Source organism: Scyliorhinus canicula, chromosome 5 (genome assembly GCF_902713615.1).
Source record: "Scyliorhinus canicula chromosome 5, sScyCan1.1, whole genome shotgun sequence".
NCBI lineage: Eukaryota > Metazoa > Chordata > Chondrichthyes > Carcharhiniformes > Scyliorhinidae > Scyliorhinus > Scyliorhinus canicula.
Window position 1 is genome coordinate 109034671 of NC_052150.1, and position 26684 is coordinate 109061354.

Genomic DNA, 26684 nt, shown 5'->3' on the forward strand with positions numbered 1-26684 from the left:
ATTTGTTAAATTATTTCTTATGAAATTATTGCACAAGAAATGTGACTCATTCCAAAATTTTTAAGCAAATTTTTCAAAAATTAGTTATGTATTGTTTGATAAATGCATGGCACAGATTTCCCATTAACTGTGGCGTTTGCTTTTTCTATATCTCTGTCTTGCCGTTTGAATGAAAGGTCTGATTAGTCATTTTCTGCTGTATAATGTAATCAGCAAATTCTGTTTCAAGGACAAGTAATCTCCTGAAAAAAATAACTGTTTCCTTCTGGATTTCTATTCCTTGATGCTTACATTGAAACATTTAGACATTAATATAAATTCCATGGACTGATTCTTCGTCGGGGGTCCTCCCTTGCTCCGGCAGCGCACTCACGCCCACGAATTTCCCGGCGCTGTGGGGGTGCCAAAATGCAAAACCTCATTGGCTGGCTGCCGGGACGGAGAATCCCGCTGCCTGCGGGGGGGGGGGGGGGGGGGTAGAAAATAGGTGTGGCGGGACAGAGAATCCCACCCACTATCTTTTTCTGCACATATCTATTTATGTATACGTACATGTGTCTCCATCCATGTGGGGACAGGTGTTGCACTTTTTCAATATCAACATAAAAAGGTTGTACCACATAATATTGTTATGAGTGCAAAACATTCCTTTTAGGGGAAGTAGATACTTAAATATACATAAAATAAAAAACAGAAACGGCTGGAAGCACTCAGCTGGTCAGGCAGAAACTGTGAAGAGAAACAGAGCAAATGTTTCAGGTTGTATGTCTTTTGGCTTAAATGGGGTAAGATAGAAATGTGATAGATTTTGAGCAACTGAAAAGGAGTTGCCAGAAGAAATAACAAACGGCAAGGTCTATGATAAGTCGGAGGGCAGGAGAGGTTAAATGAGAAAAGGTTTCATAGCACAGAAGCCAAAGACAGTGGGCAGGATTCTCTCGGCCCGGGGAATCCCCGCGACGCACGCGAATCGCAGAGCAGCGAATCGGTGCCATTGGTGTCGGCGTGGTCAGTGCGGCGCCCGTCGGGGGCCGTTCTACGCGCCCCTCCTCCCCCCCCCCACCAATTCTCAGCCTGGGATGGGCCGAGCGGCCATAGCAAAAAATCCAAGTCCCGCCGGCGCCGTTCTAATCTGCTCTTAGCCGGCTGGACCTCAGCGTGGAAGGGTCCGGGAGCGGCCTGTTGGGGGGGGGGGGGGGGAGGGGGGATCGATCCCGGGGAGGGCCTCCATTGTGGCCTGGCCTGTGATCGGGGCCACCGATCAGCCGGCCGGCCTCTCGGGCTGGGGACCGCCTTTCCACTGCGCTGGCCCCGATAGCCCTACGCCATGTTGCGTCGGGGCCGGCATGGAGAAGGGAGCCACTGCGCAGGCGCGCGTTGCCGCTGGTACCACTGCATATGCGCGGACTCCGGGGTTCCCAGTTGACGCCGGGATCAGTAGCTGGAGCGGCATAGGTTGCTCCAGTGCCGTGCTGGCCCTCTGTAAGAGCCAGAATTGCTGATCCTGAGGCGTATTGACGCTGTCAAGAAACGCAACGGTGTATCCAACGACGTCAACACTTAGCCTCAGGATCAGAGAATACCGCCCAGTGATTTAGGGTAAAGCTATAAAAAACCTGAAAACGTGTCTAACTGAGCAGAGTCAGCACGTCCTCTCCGTGTGTGCATGGGTTTCCTCCGGGTGCTCCGGTTTCCTCCCACAGTCCAAAGATGTGCGGGTTAGGTGGATTGGCCATGCTAAATTGCCTGTAGTGTCCTAAAAGTAAGGCTAAGGGGGTTACGGGTATAGGGTGGATACGTGGGTTTGAGTAGGGTGATCATTGCTCGGCACAACATCGAGGGCCGAAGGGCCTGTTCTGTGCTGTACTGTTCTATGTTCTATGTAGGATGGCTGGTTAGCAGCAGTCCAAACGCAAAATAAAGGAAGAAATAGGAAATCAAACCCCAGCAAAACAAAACTGAAATAACATGCAGGAGGATGTTATGCTCTGAAATTGTTGAACTCACTGATGAGTCCAAAAGACTGTAGAGTTCTGACTCGAAAGATCAGGTGATGTTTCTCAAGCTTCCACTGAGCTTCTTAGAGCATTATATCAGGTCAAGGACAGGAAGGACAGAGCGGGACCAAGGTTCAGAATTGAAATGACCAGTAACAGGAAGCTCAGAGTCATATTTGTAGACAGACCAGAGCAGTTCCAGTCTGCACTTGGCCTTCCCAGTGTAGAGTATGTTCAGGAAGTATATCCAAGAATTTCAAGTCTACAGCACCACCAGTTGGCAGATGCACTTCTACAATAAGTCCAGTGGGCAGAATTCAGGAAAGGCAATAATAATTAATTGGAAGGAGAAATTTAACTGCACGGTGGTTAGCACTGCTGTGTCATAACGCGAAGGACCCAGATTCGATTCCTGTCTCGGGTGACTGCCTGTGTGGAGTTTGCACTTTCTCCCCGTGTCTGCGTGGGTTTCCTCCAGGTGCTCCGGTTTCCTCCCGCAGTCCAAACATGTGCAGGTTAGGTGGATTGGCTATGGTAAATTTTCCCTCAGTGTATAAAATGTTAAGTGGGGTTGCTGAGTTACGGGGATGGCGTGGAGGGGTGGGGTGCTCTTTCCAAGGGCCGGTGCAAACTCGATGGGCCGAATGGCTCCTTCTGCAATGTAAATTTTATTCTATAGTTCAAAGAAACACAACTCACTTATCCTTGTATTTCCTTATTAAAGTTGTTTCTACACCTTTCCAGCGTATGCCCCAATGATTTTATGTAGAATGGAGCACGACATGTTGGCAAGACAGATTTCTTCAGCTGAAGTCGGCTTCAATGGGATTATTACTACTCTCTCGGTAACTGATATATTACAAAGTATTTCTTACAGGCAGTTGTTGGTTGGGAATTTCCTCAGAACGACTCCCCTTCCACCTCCATGATATCACTGAAAGATCCCTGAACACTCGATAAATTTAGTTTCTGTTGCAGTTCTGATGAAGTTAAAATGGTGGAGTAGGAGCAGTGCTGAGGGCAATCCCACCAAGAGTTTCTCCTCTGAGGTCAGAGATCCATGTTAAAGTGGATTCCCTCTTCATAGGCTTGACACTACGTAGCACACAATAAATAATACACTCAGGGCCTTCCCAATATGGCCTCAAAGGCATTCTGACAGGGTTCTCTCAACAGTTCAGGTGAAAAATAGTCCAGACAGCAGAAAAGCCAACCAGAAATCCAGTATCCTGCCAAACCGCTGGCATTTGCATGCAATAGCATAAAATCTCTCCCTCAATGTCAACAAAACGAAGGAGATTGTCATCGACTTTAGGAAGCATAGTGAAGAACATGCCCCTCGTCTACATCAATGGGAACGAAGTAGAAAGGGTCGAAAGCTTCAAGTTTTTAGGTGTACAGATCACCAACAGGCTGTCCTGGTCCTTCCATGCCGACACTATAGTTCAGAAAGCCCACCAATGACTCTACTTTCTCAGAAGACTAAGGAAATTTGGCATGTCAGCTACGACCCTCACCAATTTCTACAGATGCGCCATAGAAAGCATTCTTTCTGGTTGTATCACAGCTTGGTATGGAGCCTGCTCTGCCCAAGACCGCAGGAAACTACAAAAGGTTGTGAATATAGCCCAGTCCATCACGCAAACCAGCCTCCCATCCATTGACTCTGTCTTTAATTCCCGCTGCCTCAGAAAGGCAGCCAGCATAATTAAGGACCCCACGCACCCCGGACATACTCTCTTCCACCTTCTTCAGTCAGGAAAAAGATACCAAAGTTTGAGGTCACGTAGCAACTGACTCAAGAACAGCTCCTTCCCTACTGCCATCAGACCTTTGAATGGACCTACCTCATGTTAAGTTGATCTTTTCTCTTCACCTTGCTATAACTGTAATATTATAATCTGCAGTCTCTACTTCCTTCCTTATATACGGTACGCATTGTTTGTACAGCATACAAGAAACAATACTTTTCACTGTATACTAATACATGTGACAATAATAAATCAAATCAAAATAAAAGAGATGATGTTAGATTGACAGCCCATAGTGAAATATTGAGAGATGCTCAATCTGATTTATATTCCTAATTCCCCATATTAATAAAGAGATAGGTGTAAATGGTAACTACTAAGAAAATTAAGCAAAGCTAATGGCAAAATGCAAAAAGAAAAGCGGCAACACTAATAGCAACAATAAAATTTTAACAGCAATAACTGAATAGGCTTTATGCTTTAAATTTTTTGCCTTCATGTTACTATCCAGCAGGATACATCTTTTTTTAAAAATAAATTTAGATTAGCCAATTATTTTTTCTAATTAAGGGGCAATTTAGCGTGGCCAATCCACCTACTCTGCACATTTTTGGGTTGTGGGGGCGAAACCCACGCAGACACGGGGAGCATGTGCAAACTCCACACGGACAGTGACCCAGGGCCGGGATTCGAACCTGGGACCTCAGCGCCGTGAGGCGGTTGTGCTAACCACTAGGCCACCGTGCTGCCCCAGCAGGATACATCTTAAATGAATTGGTAGGATTCAGCAGGAGATCAGGAACACCGTGAAATTTTCAAATTAGTTTGGATAAGCCCCAACTTTAAAATTAGTTGATTAACATTTAGTTACTCAAGGTTTACACAGTGCAGATCAATTTAAAATCATTCATTAACATAAGCACTTGCTAGTTAGGAACAAAAGGGTGAATTTCATGATGGTTCTCCTAATCATCCACAGTAACTTGAGTGGGTGAGCTGCAGAGACTCTGGAACAATGGTGCATACCCCCATGGAAATTCAGCTTCCAGTGCTAAAATTATATTGTGGTGTTCAATAATTTAATTGATCTGCGTTTTATTACATTAGTCTGTTCATTGATCTCTGAGGCGGGATTCACTGGTCCCCTAGCTGCGTGTTTCTCGGCAGAGTGCTGTTCGCTGGTGGTGGGATTCTATCCTCCCACCGCTTGTCAATGGGATTTCCCATTGAAACCACCCCACGCCGCCATGAAACCCACTGGCGGGGGTGCGTTGCTGGCAGGAAACATGAATCCTGATAGCTGGAGAATTCCGGTCCAGTTCACTATGTTTAGTTGCAAGCCTGTGTGTGGAGCTAGAGAGCTTAAGTAACTGACACCAGAGAGATGTTTCTGGAATCTGGGCTGTGAGTAGATATGTGGAAATCCTTTAATTGCTGAGATGTTTTGAAATGCTGTAAATAAACCTGTGATAGATTTAGAACTAGTGTCATTTCGGCATTGCTATGAGGTAAATGTATGATATGCAGCAAACTAGCCAAGACATAACAGATAAGGGCCTGATTCTTCATGCATCCTGCAGTGCGTTTCATAGCAGAGGGAAGGGGCCTGCTATTGGATCTTCTAATCCTGCCACTGTCAATGGGATTTCCCATTTTATGCACCTCCTGTCGCCAGGAAAACCCACTGGCGAGAACTATTGGAAAATTCCAGCCATAATTTCAAGTTTTTATCACTTTACTTTTTTAAATGATGAATCTGTTACGGTGTATGTGACATTTAAAATGAAGATAATTGGTGGGAATCTGTGGTTTCCCAGCCGCAGGTTTCTCGGTGGCGCGCCGTTCGCTGGCACCGGGATTTTATCTTCTCACCACTTGTCAATGGGATTTCCCATTGTAATCACCCGACACAGCCAGGAACCCCACAGGTGTGAGTGCGCTGCCGGTGGAAAAGGTGAATCGCAAGGACTGGAGAATTCCGGTCTATTTGACCTACTTTTGATCATCAACTCTGTGTGGATAGTGCGAGCAGTTAACTACTTGTAATGGATCACAAACATTTTATAATTTTATGTAATTGTTTCTCATCAGCTGCTTTATTATTTTAATGCAATCACAGAATGCAAATGTTACAAAAACTTAAAGATTATAAATTAACAGCAGTACAAGCATTGGAAAGACAGCAGGAATTCATTCAAATTTGGAATTAAGTAGGCAGTTTTCTGAGTTACATATTTTTAAAGTAGGTTTGCAGTTGATTTTTTTAAGTGATAAGCAACCAGCTGCTACATTCTATGTCACTTTGAGTGAAGCCATATCTTCATTTACATTGTCTCCTGTGCATCTGTTTGGGTCCCAGGCGAGGAACCAACCTGTGAATGTTGGGGGCTCAAATCCCTGCTTGACGATGATGATTGGAGTCCCTTTGTCCCTTCCAGATGGATCTGAATCAATGTAATGTTTTGCTGATATGGGGAGAAAACAATTAAATGTTACAGATTGTGTGTAAAACTATTGTCAATACTTTACTAATGTGCAGATTTTCCTCAACTAAAATTGATGTATATCAATGTTTGAGAGTGGAAGAGTTCATCTACTTTTATCACCAGGGTGAATTTTGGCAAGAGTTCTCTTCCTCATCTGACATAACATCAATGGAAGAGCCACAAAAATCCCAGTAAAATTGTGTAAACATATGCAAATCCCTAAAGATAAACTACACAGTCACACGAAGAGGTAAAAACGAAACAAGGGCTCTTCAATCTTCAAAATTTATACCTCGGGGTACATCCAACTCAATAGCCTAATCCTACTTTCTCCCCATAGCCTTTGATCCCATTCTCCCCAAGTGCTATATCCAGCTGCCTCTTGAATATATTCAAAGTTTTAGCATCAACTACTTCCTGTGGGAATGAATTCCACAGGCTCACCACTCTTTGTGTCAAGAAGTGTCTCCTTATATCTGTCCAAAATGGTTTACCCTGAATCCTCAGGCTGTGACCCCTGGTTCTGGACACACCCATCATTGGTAACATCTTCCCTGCATCTACCCTGTCTACTCCTGTTAGAATTGTATAAGTCTCTGAGATCACCCCTCATTCTTCGGAACTCCAGCGAGAATAATCCCAACCTAGTCAATCTCTCCTCATATGACAGTCCCGCCATCCCTGGAATCAGTCTGGTAAACCTTTGCTGCACTCCCTCCAGAGTAAGAACATCCTTCCGCAGAGAAGGAAACCAAAACTGCACACAGTACTCCAAGTGTGGGTTCACCAAGGCACTGTACAATTGCAACAACACATCCCTGCTTCTATACTCAAAACCTCTTGCAATGAAGGCCAACATATCATCAGCCTTCTTTACCGCCTGCTGCACCTTCATGCTTACCTTCAGCGACTGGTGCACAAGGACACCCAGATCCCGCTGCACACTCCCCTCTCCCAATTTACAACCATTCAGGTAGTAATCTGCCTTCCTGTTTTTGATTCCAAAATGAATAACCTCACACTTATCCAAATTATACTGCATCTGCCATTGGTTTGCCCACTCGTCCAACCTGTACAGATCTTGCTGTAGGATATCTGCATCCTCGTCACAATTCACCCTCCCACCTAATTTGGTATCATCTGCAAACTTTAAGATGTTACATCCTCATCCAAATCATTCATATATATTGTGAATAGCTGGGGTCCCAGCACCGATCCCTGTGGTACCCCACTGGTTACTGCCTGCCAATCTGAAAAGGACCCATTAATCCCTACTCTTTGTTTCCTCTCTGCCAACCAGTTTACTATTCACCTCAATACATTTCCCCAAATCTGATACGCTTTAATTTTGCACAATAATCTCTCATGTGGGACTTTTTCAAATGCCTTCTGAAAGTCCATGCCTCATATCCTCATAGTTCCCTTTATTAAGATTCAACACCCTAGTCTCCAAATCAACTACTTCGCTCTCCATCTTGATAAAAAATTCTACCATGTTATGCTCGCTCATCCCCAAGGAGACTTGTACAGCCAGATTGGCAATAATTCCCTTCTCATTACACAGTACCCAGTCTAAGATGGCCTGCTCTCTAGTTGGTTCCTCCACATATTGGTCAAGAAGATCATCCCGTATACACTCCAGGAATTCCTCCTCTGCGGCATTGTGGCTAATTTGATTTGCCCAATCTCTGTCAAGATTAAAATCACCCATGATCACCGATATTCCCTTATTATATGCATCACTAATTCCTTGTTTAATGCCTTGTTTTTTGTCCCTTGGTATTTCTCAAATAAGGGTGAAGTTTGGAGAGGCTGGAAAGGCCCTAAAGAGGTGTTGTATAGGATAGCAAGGTGGGTGATACTAAACCCATTTAAGGCACATGCAGTAATAAAAAGGTGATTAGGTTTGTAGAAGGAGATCCATAACGCAAAAACAAAGGTCCACTTTGTCAGAACCTACTTGTTTATTATGTCAGAACTTTCATAATTGCTGAGGAATATTGGTGAGTGGTAGTTTAACCTCTTTACTTTATGAAGGTTAGATAAAGGGAGGGCTTTAGTTGCTCAGTCTGGTGGCAGTTAATTTCTCCAGCTTTTGACCTGATTTATGCCCAAAAAACTACATTCTAACTTGGATGTATTTACCAGACAGGTGGCTGGGAATTTCAAGAAGCAGGTTGTCATGATATGCAAACATGCAGCTAATGAACACATAGAATAGGACATGATCAACGAACAGTCAGGACACTCAGGGGTGGTATCTCACTGTAAACGGAATGAGGCACTTACACCCCTCCTCTTTCCACAGACCAACATCTACAGAATGAGACAGGGTGTATCCTCAGCATCGCACCCCAGCAGGTGGCTTAGAGCAAGGCTAGTTCAGTTAGACTGAGTTACTACATTTAGATTAGCAGAGAGTCGAACTCATTGAGAACTGTGCTAATAGTTCAATAAAACACATTCAACTCACTTCAAAGTCAGGAGCATCTTTTACTCAAAACGGCATAAAGTGGCAGCTTGTGTTATTCCAAATTACCACACAGGTATTCAAATGTATGGAATGAAGAGTACAATGTATTCTGGCTTCAAGTTACATTATCTGACTCAGAAGAAAATGAAGGCAATACATTCAGATGCATGATAAAGACATTTCTAACTTTTATATATTTATATATAAATTACCCAATTTTTTGTTTTCCCAATTAAGGGGCAATTTAGGGTTATTGGCATGGCCATTCCACCTAACCTACACATCTTTGGGTTGTGGGGATGAAAGCGACGCAGACACGGGGAGAATGTGCAAACTCCACACGGACAGTGACCTGGGCCGGGATCAAACCCGGGTCCTCAACACCTTATGCAACAGTGCTAACCACTGTGCCACCACTCATCCCTTCATGGGTTCTACTTGATAAATGTAATTTATCTATTGGCCAGGCAGTCTCTATGGTAATTGCTTTCTTTCCCTTCTTCCTGAAACTGCTTCCATTTGATCTAATAGGTCGCTTCAGAATTTGAAAAAAAAATAGAATCCTGAAATAAAATCTCCATAGTCCGAGATGACACCAGGCTGCTTTCCCCTCCGAGGGGGAGTGTTAACTGATGTTGATTTAACCTGAGGATCATCATACCTCAGGTGAGGAGCAAGGTTGAGAAGGCAGGCATTTATGAATAACCTCAGCACGTGCAGGAATTGAACCCACGCTGTTGGCCTTGCTCTGCATCATGAACCAGCTGTCCAGCAAACTGAGCTAAACAACAATGGCAGCTATAGCATGACAGATCATAGTCAATGTGGCATTAAATACTTCTTAATTATTGAGACTCAGGTGTGTTGCTTATTTTGCAATGGGCAGTGAAAATTAAATCTGATGGTACTTAATGGTGTCTCATTAAATTTGCTGCTCTCAATAACTCAATAAAGTCTATGAATTGACTCTTTGGAATGCCCTCATCAGCAGGCTCAAGAAAAAGGATAATTCTACATTTGTTTTGGGAGTTTACATCTATTGACTATTTTTAGGAGTTATATTTCAAATTTTAAAATATTATGCCTTAGGTGGTATTTGCAATAACATTCAAAATGGTCTTATTTGCATGAGGGAGGGAAAAATTTTGAGATCAGGAGGCATGGTAGCAAAGTGTTGCTTCACAGTGCCAGGGTCCCAGAATCGATTCCTGGCTTGGGTCACTGCCTATGTGGAGTCTGCATGTTCTCCCCTTGTCTGCATGGGTTTTCTCCGGGTGCTCCAGTTTCCTCCCACAAGTCCCGAAAGACGTGCTATTGGGTGAATTGGACATTCTGATTTCTCCCTCAGTGTACCTGGAGTGTGGCAACGAGGGGATTTTCACAGTAACTTCATTGCAGTGTTAATGTAGGCATTCTAGTGACAAGAATAATGATTATTATATCTTAACTGATGTAATAACATAATGAGATTCATAATGTGGCAGCAAACACATTTTTTGCAGTTTTATGTTAAGACATTCAGTTCCTGTAAACCAGGGAGTCTCTACGGGAAAGTCTGCCAAAAGTCAACCTCTGCTTTAAGAAACAGATACAGCTTGGCCGGATGTTTCCCTTCTAAAAGTTAGTTCGAACACATGCTCATTTTTATCAATCATTTTTTTCAATCATGTACACTTCCTTCTCCTAAATTTATTCATTCAGCACTGCGTATCATTTGCACACTTTTCATCTACGAATTCAGTGATCTTTGTTACAAGTTTCATCGTTTTATTATTTATGACTTATGTCCAGTTTCAAGAATCTGAACATTGTCTCAGAATTTATATTCACAAGAAATAAAACGGGGATCACAGGGGATCAAACTCTAAAAATGCCCGTCTTTTATCTGTCAATCAGTTTTACTTCTTGATGCTCCAAAGTCTGGATCCTATTACAATTTTTTTTCCTAGGTTAAACAATCTCTCCTTTCATTTTCTTTCTCTCATTGGGTTTCCTCTTTTACTGCCGCTGAAGTAATTAACACAAGTAGGTGTTACCAACTTTGTATTTGCATTGAGGTGCGTCCAAGAAACAGAGTTGACTACGTATGAAATACATGCAGAAGGATTAAAACAGGGCATAACTATTAATACAAACAATGCCAGATGTGGTATACAAGCTCCTGGCTTGATGAGGAATCTACACAAATGGTTTTGACTTAGTTTGCTCTGATAATTGGCTACGTACGGGTGTGCAGGTTAGATATAGAATCTCATCAACATAGAAGGTCAAAACTGATAATGTGACAGTGTAATTGAATTCATGCTTATCAAAACATACTGTTATATTGGATGCCTACTTTGGCAATGTGTTTTGTGTAACCAGCCTCCCCGGACAGGCGCCGGAATGTGGCGACTAGGGGCTTTTCACAGTAACTTCATTGAAGCCTACTCGTGACAATAAGCGATTTTCTATTTCTATTTTCTAAAACATGTTGATACAGAGCAAGTATCTTGGCTTCCACGAAAGAATCATTAGATAATTGCTCTAATCCAATCTGATACTAGTACAGGGGTGCCCCGCTAAGATCACAGGGCTGAGACAGTTAGTCACCCGGAGTCAAATGGCAATTAGAGTTCCTCCAACATTTGTTGTTGGAAGGGTAAAACAGTAATCACAAATTCCCACTCTTGACCATCAGTGACTCTTGCGAGAAAGTGCATGTGTGCAGACACCATATGAAGCAGGATCATATTGACAACAGTGTAACTGAGTACAGTATTGCTCTTTCTGCTGCACTGACAGTGTGGATCCCATTTAGAACCTACTTGTGCAAAGCTTGATTTTCTGTATTGATATCAATGAATATAGAGAACAGAGCCAGGATGAACATTGACCATGGGATGGGATGTCTGCCTGCTAGTAGAAGATACCTCCACGTTTGTCCAGATTTGTTTTACATATTAAATAAGTGAAACAAAAGTAATAATAGACACAGATGTTTAATTCTGCAACTATTTTATATAGAAAATGTACTTGTGTTGCATGGGGTCTGCAATTTTTTTAAACATGGAAAGAGGGCCTCAGAAGCAAAAAAATGTAAGAAACCCTCCAGCGGACAATCAACCAACAAGGTAAAACGAAAATCTCTTATAGAAGTAAACTGATCCTTATAATTAACTATTACTAGAGTAAAATTATTCTCAGTAGGTGCTTGGAGATATCACTTGAAACTTATTTGGGGAACAGCCTTTGTGCACTGAGCTTAACCCTGAATGGCATTTCACCTTTGTTTTAGATGCTGATTCAAACCTTTGTTACTCATTTCTCAACAATGACAACAACTCACCTTTATAGAGTGAGTGCCTTTATTGTAGTAAAATGACCCTTTTTGCATTTCACAGGAGTGTTAACAAACAGAATTTGACACCGAGTCGCGCAAAATGATATTAGGGCTGATAATCAAAAGCTTGGTCAAAGTGGTAGGTTGAAGGAGCATCTTATCGGAAGAGCGTTGAAGAGGTGGAGGGGTATGGGAGGGAATTCCAGAGTTTAGCTTCTGAAGGCTATCAATGGTGGAGTGATTAAAATTGGGGATGCTCATATTGCCAATGTTCAGGAGTGCAGATATCTCATAAGGTTGTACAGGGGGAGATTACAGAGTTAGGAGGTATGAAACCATGGAGGGGTTCGTAAACAAGGATAAAATTTACAATCTCTACAGTAACTAATGACTTTTAAAAGAAATTCAAATTCCCAGTTACTAACTGAATGCTTTACTCCACAAGATTTCATGTTTTAAACAAAAATATTCTCTGTAATAGTGTTAGACAAAGTAAGTGCTACTAATTTAACACTATGGACTGGATTTTATTGGTGGTGGGGTGGAGAGGGTGGGGTTGCAAGGGGGAACTGAGGGGGAGTTGTGGGGGGAACATAATGCCCACTGAAATACACTTCCATGTTTGTCCAGAAAATTGAAGCACGATTTTTGTCGTATGTTAATAGCTTGCTTATTAAATTTGACATCCAGTGGTTAGTGTGGACACCAGGTTCAGTTTGTAGCAGGTCTTGTTCCAGTTGGCGTAAATGTCTGTCACCATCTAACTGTTTTTTAAAAATATTTTTACTGAAGTTTACATTTTTACACCATACAGGGGATGACTGAAACAGTTAATATTTACAATTTGCATGCTGTTTCTTTTCGGCACCCTCTTTCCACTTCCACCCCTCCCCCCCCCCCCCCCACCCCAATCCCGTGGCTTTGTTGTCCTCCTCCCCTCTCCATTTTTTCTACTTTCTCCGGGTCCTGTCTTATTCCTTTTGTTCATCGGAGATGGTTTCTTGGCTATTTGTTTGCTCTTGTACCTTTGTGGGGGGGTCCTCTGGCCCCTGTGTAGGCCTCTCTCTGGGTTCCCTCCTGGCGTTTCCTTGGGTCTTTCCCCCATTTCCCCCACCCCACCCCTCATTCCTGTCTGCTTTCTTTGGCCCTGGTGATTCTCATGTGTCCCCACATGCCCTCCCCCCTTTCTATCCATTGTTGGCTTCAAAAAGGTCCTGGAACAGGCTGATGAATGGCCCCCCACATTTTGTGGAAGCCCTCGTCCAACTCTCGGATGGTGTATTTGATCTACTCCAGATGGAGAAATTCCAATAGGTCTGCCAGCCAGTCTACAGCTGTGGGTATGCTGCTGATTGCCAGTCGAGAAGAATTATCTGGTGGGCGATTAGGGAGGCAAAGGCAAGGGCGTCAGCCCTCTTCCTCGTATGAAGTTCTGGCTGGTCCGATACCCTGAAGACTGCCACTCTCGGGCACGGCTCCACCATCACAACCTTGGATATTGCCTTGAAGAATGCTGTCCAGAACTCGACTAATCTGGGGCAGGCCCAGAACATGTGGGTGTGGTTGACCAGGCCTCCCTGGCACCGTTCACATTTGTCCTCCACCTCCGGTAAGAACCTGCTCATTTGGGTTTGTGTCAGTTGTGCTCTGTGCACCATTTTAAACTGCATGAGGCTTAGCCTTGCACAGGAAGAGGTAGAGTTGACCCTGCTCAGTGCCTCACTCCAGAGTCCCCACCCTACTTCTGTCCCTAATTCTTCCTCCCATTTCTGCCTTGCTCCATCCAGTGGTGAGCGCGTCCTTTCTAAAAGTCATCCATATATGTCCATGTGGGATCCTTTTTACATACTGCCCACTTCCAGTAGCTCCTCCAATATTGTGTCTCTTGGGGTTCAAGGGTAGCTAGCCATCTCCTTGCGGAGAAAGATTTTGCCTTGTGAACGTTGGAGTTCTTGTCTGTATGGTAGTTTGAGTCTCTCCGTCAGCTCTTCTAAGGTCGGAAGACTGTCCCCCGTGTAAAAGTCCCTGATTGTTACCATCCTTCCATCCTGTGTCTATCTCTTAAAGATGGCGTCTAGCATGGCTGGTGGGAACCAGTGGTTGCCGCAGATGGGGGCCATGGTAAACACCTCGGTTAAGCCTAAGTACTGTCTCATCTGGTTCCAGGGTTTTAGTGTTGCTACGACCACTGGACTGGATGTGTGTTTTACCGGTTGGGATGGGAGTGCTGTCATGGCGAGGGCTCAGAGGATCGTTCTGTGCAGGAGGACTCCACCATCCTCACCCATTCCATGTTCGGTTCCCTTACCCATTCCCTCACTCTCTCGGCTATATCTACCCAGCGATAGTATTGCAAGTTCGGGAGGACCAGGCGACCCATGCTTTTTCTCCTCTGCAGTGTTGTCTTCAGATTCTTGGTTCTTCCCTCCCACCACACAAATGCAATAATCATTTTGTCTATTTTTTGGAAAAAGCCTTGGGGATGAAGATCGGTATGGATCTAAACAGGAAGAGGAGCCTTGGCAGTATGTTCATCTTGATTGTCTGCATCCTCCCCGCCATGGATTGCATCCCATCTCTGCAGGTCCTTTTGAACTTCCTCCGTCAGACTTGGCAAGTTTCACTTGTGGATCCGTATCCAATTGTGGGCTATCTGAATCCCCAGGTAGCGGAATTTGTTTCAGGCTATTTTACATGAGAGACCTCCCAGCTCTGTCCCTCTCCCATTCGGGTTCAGCAGGAAAACCTCACTTTGCCCGGGTTGACTTTGTAGCACGAGAAGGCCCCAAACTCTTCCAGGAGCTTCATGATTACTTCCAGGCTGTTCTGTGGGTCCGAGATGTAGAGGAGCAGATCATCCACATAGAGTGGGATTCTGTGATCGCTGCTTCCTCTTCGGATTCCCTTCCTGCCTCTCGCGTCTCATAGGGCGATCAGCAGGGGTTCAATAACCAGGGCAATCAGGAACAGGGTAGCGGGCATCTCTGCCTGGTGTCTCTGTGCAACTGGAAGTATTCAGAGCTGGTGGTGTTGGTCTGAACGCTTGCCTTGGGGGCATTATACAGGAGTTTCACCCATGAGGTGAACCCTGTCCCTAGTTCAAACTGCTCCAGTACCTCAATGAGGTACTTCCATTCAACTCTGTCGAAGGTCTTTTCTGCACCCAGGGAGACGATCACCAGTGCTATTCTCTCCCCGGATGGGGTCAGTATCATATTCAGCAGCCGTCTGTTAGCTGTCTACCTTGACAAAACCTGTCTGGTCCTCTGCCACCACCTCTGGTACACAGTTCTCGAATCTCTTGTAAGGATTTTTACGAGTATCTTCGTGTCCATGTTGAGCAGCGAAATGGATCTATACGATCCACATTCCATGGGGTCTTTGTCTTTTTTGGGTATAAGCGATATGGTGGCCTGAGTTAGTGTTGGAGGCAGTGTACCCCTCACTGGCAAGTCTGTGAACATTTCCCATAGGCGCGGGTGAGAGCCGGTGTGAATATTTGGTAGGAGTCCGCCGGGAACCCATCAGTTCCCGGCACCTGCCCTGCCTGCATGGAGTTGATACTCTCCATGACTTCTCCAATTCCAATGGTGCTTCCAGCTTCCTCTGTGTATCGTCTTGCACGACCAGCATGTCCAGTCCATCGAGGAATGGTTTAATCCCCAAGTCCCCATGGGGGGGCTCGGGGTGTACAGTCCCTGGTAGAAGGCCTCAAATACTTTGTTGACCTTTTTTGGTTCAGCCTCTGCTGTCCTTTACCTGGGCTATTTCCCTCATGGCTGCCTGCTTTCTCAGTGTGGTGAATATATTCAACATTGTATAAGCTGTCTGTGTAGCACTGTGGCCCAATAGTAATGTGATCTCCTTTACAGGTGGTAGTGGAACCTGGTGGGGTCCGCCTCTGGCTCTGCCACCCCCCCCCCCCCCCCCCCCCCCCCCCCAGGGGCGGCGCGCATTTTGTACAGCAGACACAGGCAGGCTAATTCTTGGTTAATAAAGCCTAAGTTCATTCACTCTCATCGTCTCGCAGTGAATTATTGGTGCAACACTCAGCTGGTGAGGTAACAGGCGGCTATCTGGCGGAGTTGGTGCACTGCCTTCCTGGTGGATAGGACTTTAAAGTCTATTTGTAGCTTTTCCCTCTCTGCCAGAAGCTCTATGGTCGAGGCCTTGGTGTATCTTCTGCAATCTCCAGGATGGAGTCAATCAGTTGCTGCCGAGCTGCGCTCTCTTCCCTGTCTTTAAGAGCATTGTAGGCAACAATCTCCCCTAATCACTGCCTTCAGTGTCTGCCAGAACATGGAAGGTGAGACCTCCCTGTTTTGGTTGTTAGTGACGTACTCGCCTATGGCCTGTGATATTTTGTGACAGAAGACCTTGTTGGCCAAGAGAGTCATTTTCAACCTCCCTATGGAGTGTTGGGCACGGCCCATCTCTAATCTCACATCCATATCCATGTAATTTGGAGCGTTGTCGGAGATGACAATCGCGGAATATTCCCCTCTGACTATTTCTGGAAGCACCTATTTCCCAACTGCAAAGAATCTGATGCAGGTGTAGACCTTGTGTACGAGTGAGAAGAATGAGAATTCTTTCTCACCCGGTTGCAGGAACCGCCATGGGACCACTGCCCCCATCTTCCATGAATGTTCCCAGTTCACTAGCCATGCCTGTCGGTTTCCCCGTTCTGGGGTTTGATTGGTCTGTCAATTGGTCCTGTGCACAGTTAAAGTTCCCCCCCACCCCCATGACCAATTGGTGTGTGTCAATGTTGAGGATTTCCGCCATGGTCTTCTTTATAAATTCTGTGTCGGCCCAGTTGGGCGCATACAAGTTTACCAGGACTGCCGGTGCCCCATCTAGGACACCGCTGACCATGATGTACCGTCGCCTTTGGTCCATAACATATCTTTGTCGCCATAAACATCATCCTCTTGCTTACCTGAATGGCTACCCCCGTAACACTTGTTCCGCAACAGGAGTGGCAGGTCTGTCCCACCCAGCCCTTCATTCTCGCTCAGGTACTTCTCTTGGAGGAAGACAATGTCGGCTTTCAAACTTCTCAGACGGGCAAAGACTCTGGATCTTTTCACTGGGCCATTAAGTCCCTTAACATTCCAGGTGATAATCTAGGTGGGTTTTTATTTTGTCCCCCCCACTTCCTGCAGGATCAGCCATACTTACTTGGCGGACGTGTCCCTGCACTCAGGGATTTCCCTTTGTTTCGGGACCCTCCAAAGTGGTTCGTTATAGTGCCATCTTGTTCCCTCAACCTGAACCTGACCTGCTGTAGCCAGCCTGAAATCCTTCCCTTCACTCTCATTATGTTCACCCATGGTCACCCTTGTCCTGTGTCTTCCTTTCTACCTTCCCCCTCCCCCCCCCGTGCCCTCCCCTCCCTATTCACCCCCCCTACCTTCCCCTTCCCTGCCCCTGTTGTTTCCCCCCCCCCCCCCCCCCGCCAGACGCTCTCTCTCCGCCGGGAAATGCATTGCAGCCCCACTTGCTTTCATACCTCCTGGCGCTAGCTTTCCCTGTTAGTGAGGTCCCCCCCCCCCCCACCCCCCCGGGGCTCATCGTGCCCCCTCCTTACGCCTGATCAATTGACTTCCCTCTGGATCCTATTCCCCCTTTCCTGCACTCTGCTGCCCTTGCCCCTTCCTCCATTTGAGTTGGTGCTCGTGCTAAAGCGAGGCAGTACTATACCGCATAAGTATTGTTCACGTCCATCACTTTTCTTTCTCCTTTTTCTCTCTGCACCTTTCTCATCACTGCCTTGTCAGCCCCTGGCCAAGTCATTCATCCGCATGAACTCCTCTGCCATTGCCAGGGTGGTAAAATAATGTTCTTTGTTCTGGAATGTCACCCAGAACCTAGCTGGGAATAACATCCCAAGTTTTATTCTTCATTTGTACAGGGCCGATTTTGCTTGGTTGAACTCGGCCCTGCGCTTTGCCAGGTCTGTCCCAATGCCTTTGTACACCTGTATTCTGTGTCCTTCCCAACTGCTCGCTTTGTCTGCCGAGCTCACGCAGGATCGCCTCCTGATCCTGATATCTGTCTAGTTTGCCGATTATCACCCTTGTCAGCTCTCCGGCCTTGGACTTCGGTCAGAGTGACCTGTGTGCCTTGTTGATCTTTGGCGACTTGGGGAAGTTGTCCCTTCCAACCAAGATGCCAGCACCTGGGCCACATAGTCTGTCAGGTCCCTGCCCGCGATCCCTTCTGGCAGGTTCACTATTCGAATATTTTGACGCTGAGACCCCTGGGTCGCCTTCAAACTTTTAATTTTGGCCTCCAGAGCAACCATCCTGTCGCTCTGGTCAGTCGATGCCTTTACAAGCTCCTGGATCATCTTCCCCTGAGCCTCCAGCTTCTTCCCCGGTCCGTCAATCACCGGCTGAATGCTGACCAGTGCCTTGAGCCTCCAGCTTCTTCCCCCGTCCGTCAATCACGGCTGCATGCTGACCAGTGCCCTGAGCCTCCAGCTTCTTCCCCGGTCTGTCAATCACTGGCTGAATGCTGACCAGTGCCCTGAGCCTCCAGTGTCTTCCCCGGTCCGTCAATCATGGCTGCATGCTGACCAGTGCCCTGAGCCTCCAGCTTCTTCCCCGGTCCGTCAATCACTGGCTGAATGCTGACCAGTGCCTTGAGCCTCCAGCTTCTTCCCCGGTCCGTCAATCACCGGCTGCATGCTGACCAGTGCCCTGAGCCTCCAGCGTCTTCCCCGATCCGTCAATCACCCGCTGCATGCCGACGAGCGCCTCCACCACTGCCACCTTGACCGCCACCTGGATCTCCACTTTGATTACCTCCTTCATCGTGGTCAATTTCTTAGTCAGAAATATCGTTTCCATCCCTCTCCAGGTGTGTGTGGGGAAGTGGAGGGGGGGGGGGGGGGGGGGGGGTGTTGCGGGAGCTTGTTGTTCAGGTCATCGTTCTCCCTGTTTCGGGGGTGGCCGGGGACCTCTTGCCTCGTGGGTCCTCCGACTCGCTCGCTCGCTGTTCCTGTCCTTTTCCATTGCTTCTACCTTCCCTGTGACCTCTTGAGCTACCAATTGCTGGCATAGTGTTCCTTTCCTCTTCCTTTCTATTTACAAGGAGAACAAGTCTGAATTTTCGGGCTAAATTTATTCAAAAGTGCCTATTTTACTGCGTTCTGGAGGAGAGCCATCTGATGTGCGACAGCTCAGTGGAATGCGCAGCCCCAGCAGCTGGCCAATGGGATTTCCCATTGTGGGCATCCCCACACCGTCGGGAAATCTGCGGACGTGAGGGTGCTGCCGGCGAAGCGGTGGGTCGCATCGATGTTGAATTCAGCCCATGATTTCCTCTTGTGAGCTGTATCTTTCTGCTGATCCCTTCTGTTTTGTGAAGCAATAGGTCTATGAACAGAGGATTCATAGAGGGTTCACACTCCTGTTACTGCTCATCTTGGTCCTCATCTGAAGCCCAAAACAACATAGCATGTGAGGCACCCAATCAGATATGATCGATCAGAGCTTCGAAGTGCAGATTAGAAGATGGAATCACCAAAGTTTAAAAAGTTACTTCTCTTCTTTCAGCACAAGTGTTGTTCAGAAATCTTTCACACAAACTGGCAAGTAAGCAGTTGTGAAGTGTCAGTATTTATTATCATATTTCCGTGTCATGTCTTCAGCCCCTCAATTGTTACTATTTCTTGTCGTTGCTTATTGTTGCTATGTTCTTGCCTCCCTTTTACCGGCAAGTTTCAGGAAACTCAGAACACCCACATCAAATTGCAAACTTCATGTTAGTATTATTGTAAGTGAGTCATTAACAGATTGAAATTGAAAACCCACTTCTGAGGGTTTTGTGTAATTACCGCTTCATGTGTTGAAGGTAAATACAGAAGTCGACAAGTTGGGGCTTGCATTTTTTCTGGAACTTGACCGTCCCATCGAACCCAAACCTACACTTTCACCGATGTTAAAGTACCTCCCAGGATTTTTACAATTGCATTTTTACAGGTCCACATTAAAGATTTTAAAAGTGAGCCTGACAATAAACCTGTGGAGTTTCTGCTGTCATTTTGATTAGTCTAGGAAGATGTTATAGTTATTCCAAATAGTTAGAGCTAAGGACCCCTTACAGTGAGAGCTCACATACAGCTGTCAACAATGTACCTTCCCAATACCGTGGGCAGCACAGCAGCATTGTGGATAGCACAACTGCTTCACAGCTCCAGGGTCCCAGGTTCGATTCCGGCTTGGGTCACTGTCAGTGCGGAGTCTGCACATCCTCCCCGTGTGTGGGTGGGTTTCCTCCGGGTGCTCCGGTTTCCTCCCACAGTCCAAAGATGTGCAGGTTAGGTGGATTGGCCATGATAAATTGCCCTTAGTATCCAAAATTGCCCTTAGTGTTGGGTGGGGTTACTGGGTTATGGGCATAGGGTGGAGGTGTTGACCTTGGGTAGGGTGCTCTTTCCAAGAGCCGGTGCAGACTCGATGGGCTGAATGGCCTCCTTCTACACTGCAAATTCTATGGTAAGTATCCCAATGTTATCCTGATAAAATAATAATAGGTCACATACAGGAAATAACGCTGAAAGAATGTAAATCGTACATTTCAGATCTATGCTTACAACACAGAAACTACAACTGAAGGAAAACCAATTACTTTTATCTTTTCATTTTTAAACATCAAATAGAGTAATCATAAGTGTGTCACGGGACTAGAGAAAATTACAGTTGCTAATTTAAGATAGCTTGAAACAACTGCAGAATCTGTATGTTACAGTGGGAGAAATAGCAACAGCAAACATTGCTATTTCATTGGGAAGGAATGCATCCACCTCTATAGGAATTGATTAAAACAGACATTTCTCATTAGGGAAATAGCACATTAATATTGCACACAGTAGGGCAGCACAGTGGCGCAGTGGTTAGCCTGCTGGCTCACAGGCCCCGAGGTCCCAGGTTCAATCCTGGCTCTGGGTCACTGTCCTTGTGGAGTTTGCACATTCTTCCTGTGTTTGTGTGGGTTTTGCCCCCACAACCCAAAAGATGTGCAGGGGAGGTGCTAAATTGCTCCTTAATTGTAAAAAAATGAATTGAGCACTCTAAATTAAAAGAAAATATTGCACACAGTGGCACAGCAGGGCATTGTTTGATAAATTCATTCTATTGGACATAAGCAGTGCCAAGATTTTTGGCATGTAGATTTCTACTTGTGAGCTCCCCAAAACTTCACTGGTAAACCAACATGAAAGTGAATAATCCCAGTTCAATCCTTGCTCTGTGCTGAATTGGCCAAGCTCAGTTTTGAGAGCAGTAATGGCACTCAAGTGGGCCTCAGGATAATGGGCAATTTGTGTGAAACTCTATCCAAGCACAAGTTAAGAGCTTCAAGAGGAGAAGGGACAGAAAATCGAAAGGCAGGTGGCGGGAAAGAAGAGGGAAATTGGGCGAATAGCAATGCTGCCATTCTCTGGATCAAATGAATTATTTTTTCATTGATCAGTTCTATTGAAACTTTGAGAAATTGATCTTTTCACCCTTAGAAAATCATCCCTCTGCATAACACAGGAAGATAATTCCCACTTACCCGATTTTACTGACTCAGTTTTCTCCACTTCATTGGCATCATTTCCGATCCAGATAAAGACCTAAATATTAATAGATAATTGCCATACAGATCTCAGGTCACACTGCAAATAATTTATACTTACAAAGCAATTTACATATTCACTTGTATGCTGGCAGTTTTATGTAAAAACACCTGCTGAACATCTATCTCTTTATAAACTTCACCCCAAGATGAAGATAATGAGGGATATGCGTGGCTACACTGTATAAGGTTCAATCAAAAATATATTTACAAGATACCATTTAACAGTAATTGTTCGTAAAGTATTTGGAAATTGAATTGGAAGTGCATCACTCTGTGGGTTGAATGCCAATTGAAAGACACACATTCGGCGAGTTGCGATTGGAGTCAGATGAGCCGATCATGGACAGTCTGGCCGGAAAGACCATTTATTTTCTTCCCTCAGCCATCATCATGTTCCTCCGCCATCCTCCTCAGCTACTCACTATGTACCTGATGGTAAGGGTTAGTCTGCATAATGACATGATTGTGCAGGATACAGCAGACTACGATGAACCGTGACGCACACTCTGACAAGTCCTTGAGGACTATTTCAAAGAGCTTCAGACAGTTGTGTTGTGAGTGTCGATTGAGCACTCCCATTGTCTGTTCAATAACGTTAAGGTAAAATGGGGTTATGGGGATAGAGTGGAAGTGTGGGGATAGGGTGGAGGTGTGGGGTTAGGTAGGGTGCTCTTTCCAAGGGCCGGTGCAGACTTGATGGGTGAATGGCTTCCTTCTGCACTGTAAATTCTGTGATTCTGTGAAGTTTCATATGGCAGAATGGCTCCCTTTATATAAATGTTACTTTGTGTGTTTGAATTGTGCGCTGGCTGCAGTCATGAGCCAGGTTGTCAGTGAACAGCCCTTGTCACCCAGCAGCAACTCTGTGATTTGATGTGAATGTTAAAATAATGACCGAGTGCAGACTGGCGCCGAATGAATACATCATGACTGCTGCATGATGGACATTCATCAGGATAATACGCGGAGTATTGGCCACACACCAATTACACATTCAAGGAGTGGACCCCTTTGTAGTTGTGGTGCATCTCAATATTTACATGTTCCCACCCGCAAACCCATGTGTTTGCATTCAATGGCTCCATGGACCATCAGGCAACACTTTGAAAAGAGAGATTGCAACGTATTCCTCCCTCTTTGTAAATGGAGCATCAGTCCCCTCCTTTACACAGCAGTGGAGGGGAGTTGTCACCTGCTCCGGCCTGGAACTGATCTCAATGCAAAGAAAATTGTAGCCGCGATCACGAACACTGCCACGCCACACCCATTGCTGCCCTGTCCTGCTCCGAGGCTGCAGATCTGCCTGAAAGATGTGGAAGATTTCCATGAGCAGCTTCTTCATGCAATTTAGTTTTGGTGACAACAGTCCTCCTGTCCATGGTTATAGAACAGGTGGAAAACTCACATCGCTTTTCACTGAAGGCCCGATGGAATTATCGGGAGCCAGGCATTTACCATGGCACTGTTCGGTCTCCCACTTGAACAAGACCCCAGTCAGGGGGAAATTCTTTCCCCGGCAGTTCTCACTCAATCAAAGATCAGCAGCTACCTAATTCCAGTAGAGCCACGAGGAATGGTGGTTACTGCTGGTATTGTACTAGGCCTTCACCAGGGATCCCTGGAGGGAGATTGTTGTGAAGGAAGGGGTTTGCAGGGAGTGGCTTGTGAGTGAGAGAAGCAAGGACTTTCAGAAGCAAGGGCAGCGGCTGGCTTTCATTTGCCCCTTGCCGTCCTGATGCAGGACCCTTGATTAGGCACGAACTGCCTGTGAATGAGGGGACCCCCATAGCATGCACTAGATATCCTGACAGGGTTTGCTGGGTGAGTTTCAGGAGGCTCCTGGAGTCCCATTTAATTCCTGAGCCATCAGTGGGCTCAGGGTTAATTGAATTTAAGTGGTTCATTAGCAAGCTTAATTGACATCTGACCATTGGTGAGTAACTTTCCCATGTTTCCCTCTTTGCGTTGCATACTCAATATGGAAGAGTTATCCCTCCACTGGGAGTCGGGTGCGGAACCTTCCATGAGATTCTCTGGGCTTGCCCGCCATCTTACTTGCTCCCGAAGGCTCCAATAAATTCTACCCATTGTTCTTGGCTTAGGGAGAGGGAAGAGAAATGCTCTGCAAAGACTCTTTTGCCGAGAGCACTTCACCCCCTTCTCCTCCCTTTCCAAGGAGCTTGTACAGTACTATGTGTTACCTTTGCTCAATCTCCCCGTCATGGTGCCGGCCACAGGAGGTGGTGACTGCAGTCCCATGATTGGGAACAAGTATTCTGAGCAGAATCCTTGAAGTTAGGACCAAGCCCTTCACCATGTGCAACACCACTCGATGTAAACGTCGCAAGTTTGAAAAGCCCTTCCACAAACTCAGATAGTGCCTGTATAAATAAGTTATCAATCAACCTATAAGTATTTGATGATCCCTTAAAATAATGCTGGTAGGAGTTCTTCCTGCTGCTGAACACATGTTGAGCTCTGTGTCTTTAAATGAGAGTGTCAACTGGAGAAATCAGCTCAAAAATAGAAGAGCTGGAACCAAATAAGCATTACATGTTGACTGACAATCTGCCTACTCTCTACACTTCTGATGCTCCTAACACCTGTGCTAATGCCCTGACCAAAATATATCCCTGCTGGACATGATCATTCAAGCTTTGATATCACTTTGGTACCAAAATGGTATCTGCATTGCTGAAATAATGAGAACCTTGCAACCCTTGAATTTATATTTTGTTTGCCTTTTCTAATTCCTGCATAATTTACTGTCATATAGCTTGGTGGTGGGATAGATTAGAACCTAAAATTCAGTGAGTTCATATCCTGAGGATTTCACTTAGTTTTTCATTTTTATGCGATGTATAGAATAAGTACCACATCTTAGATGTGGGAAGGGAGCAGGAGCAAAATTTGTCTGCACCACTTTCTGCCTGTTTGCAAGTAAAAGGAGACGTCAGCAGCATCTCATGATTCCATATAGTGAACTCAGCATTTGTGTCTCTTTCTTGCCCCATTACACATAAAGTGAAATGAGAGAATGCAATGCAAGGATTCATGGAATGACCCTCCTCAAACGTATTTCCTATATTGGGGACGATACAGACGCTACTTGTTTCACCTCCCAACTGAAACATCCTAATTAGAAACACATTTTAACATGCAATCCTACACTCTCACTTTGTCTTCAATAATATAATTTTAGGTGACATACATGTCCTTATAAGACCCTTTGAAATAATATTAGGGTTGAAATAACTCAGTTTCATTCAGATTTCTACTTCAGATTAACCTAACTGGTTCAAGCTCATGAATCTCATAAACAGGATCAGAGGAAATACATTTGTGCAGCTCAAGTCAACTACAAGTTGGTCCACAAATAGTGCTGTCAATGAGTGTCACCACTGCACGTGTGAAGGGTTTGGTCCCAACTTCAAGGGTTCTGCTCAGAATACTTGTTCCCAGTCATCGGGCTGCAGTTACCACTTCCCGTGGCCGGCAGCGTGACAGGGATACTGAGTAAAGGTAACATATAGGACAAGCTCTTTGGAAATAGTGGAGAAGGAAGTGCTCTCATGTGATGGGACAGAGAATACTGCCCCATTTCTCTTCCTCAACCTAAGCCAAAAACAGTGGGTAGAATTTATTGGAGGCTGCTGGAGCAAATAATTAGGCAGATTTGTTTTTTTGAAAACCAAATCTGGGTAATTAAAGCCTTATTATTACTATATCTCAAAAGAACATAAATTGTGATGGTGATGGGATGGGGTAGCAAGAAGCTGAACTTTATGTACACGTGTGTCACATTTGTCATATAAACCAATTGCGCACATGAGTTTAAAGATTTTCTTGACAGACCTGATCCCAAACATCGAATAGCATGACATCATCTTCAGCTAAATCATCTTGCGTATATTCCCCAGGAACCTCCTCAATCTAAAAGGAAGAATATATTATCATTATCACATTGAATATTGGTACATCACATAAACTAACTTTGGTTAACATTATTGGTGAACATAATTTGAAAACAAAAGCCATGATTCTAGCATTATGAGCCAGAACAGTCGTATCATAAACTGGATTTACTCTGTATTAAGCACAATGCTTATTTGGAGAGTTGTTTGTGTGACTTGTAACATGAGTCAAGTCAATTCGAACCTGTTTACGGATAATAGTCAAGTTGATGTTTATCATTATCGATAAACAGATGACTCCCAAAAGATATCAAACAGAAGCAGAACATATACTTTCAGAGAACCACAACTGTATTATCTTCAGTGCATCTGAGAAAATTCATAAAATATTCATATGGAATATGAATGTGGGATGTGGAATTATTTGAATTTATGTTAAAATAAAAAGACACCTCTGGTTGGCATGATAGCACAGTGGCCGGCACTGTTGCTTCACAGCACTAGGGTCCCAGGTTCGATTCCCGACTTCGGTCACTGTCTGTGCACAGTCTGCATGTTCTCCCTGTGTCTGCATGGCCATACTCCAGGTGTTCCGGTTTCCTCCCACAAGTTCTGAAAGACGTGCTGTGAGCCAACTAGGGGCTTTTCACAGTAGCTTCTTGTAGTGTTAATGTAAGCCTACTTATCCCTGGCTTGGATCACTGTTTGTGCGGAGTCTACACGTTCTCCCCGCTTCTGCGTGGGTTTCCTCCAGGTGCTCAGGTTTCCTCCCACTGTCCAAAGATGTGCAAGGTAGGTGGATTGGTCATGTTAAATTGCCCTTAGTGTCCAAAAAGGTTGGGTGGGGTTCCTGTGTTACATGGATGGGGTGAAAGTGTGGGCTTGCGTAGGGTGTTCTTTCCAAGGGCCGGTCCAGACTCGATGGGCCGAATGGCCTCCTTCTGCACTGTAAATTCAGTGATTCTATGAATAAAGATCATTATTGTTGTTATAACAACAAATGCCTGGGCCCAAATTTTCATATTTCCACCTGTACCGGAACAGAGGTAGGGGGAATTTAGAAATGGCAGTCCGGACAGAGTTCTGTCTCCTTTCCTATTGTGTGGTA

At 45.2% G+C, this 26684-nt stretch overlaps 1 protein-coding gene across 2 annotated transcripts in view; it reads right to left on the reverse strand.

The window, feature by feature from the left end:
• Positions 1-5812: 5812 nt before the first annotated feature.
• Positions 5813-26684, reverse strand: part of scin (scinderin) — a 214812-nt gene continuing 193940 nt past the window's right edge. For both annotated transcript variants that reach the window (XM_038797494.1, XM_038797495.1), the window contains 3 exons: positions 25518-25595; positions 21597-21657; positions 5813-6213 (listed from right to left, as the gene is read on the reverse strand). In XM_038797494.1, coding sequence (XP_038653422.1) covers positions 6041-6213; positions 21597-21657; positions 25518-25595 — 312 coding nt within the window. In that variant the 3' untranslated portion in view covers positions 5813-6040. The remainder of the gene's footprint in view (positions 6214-21596; positions 21658-25517; positions 25596-26684) is intronic.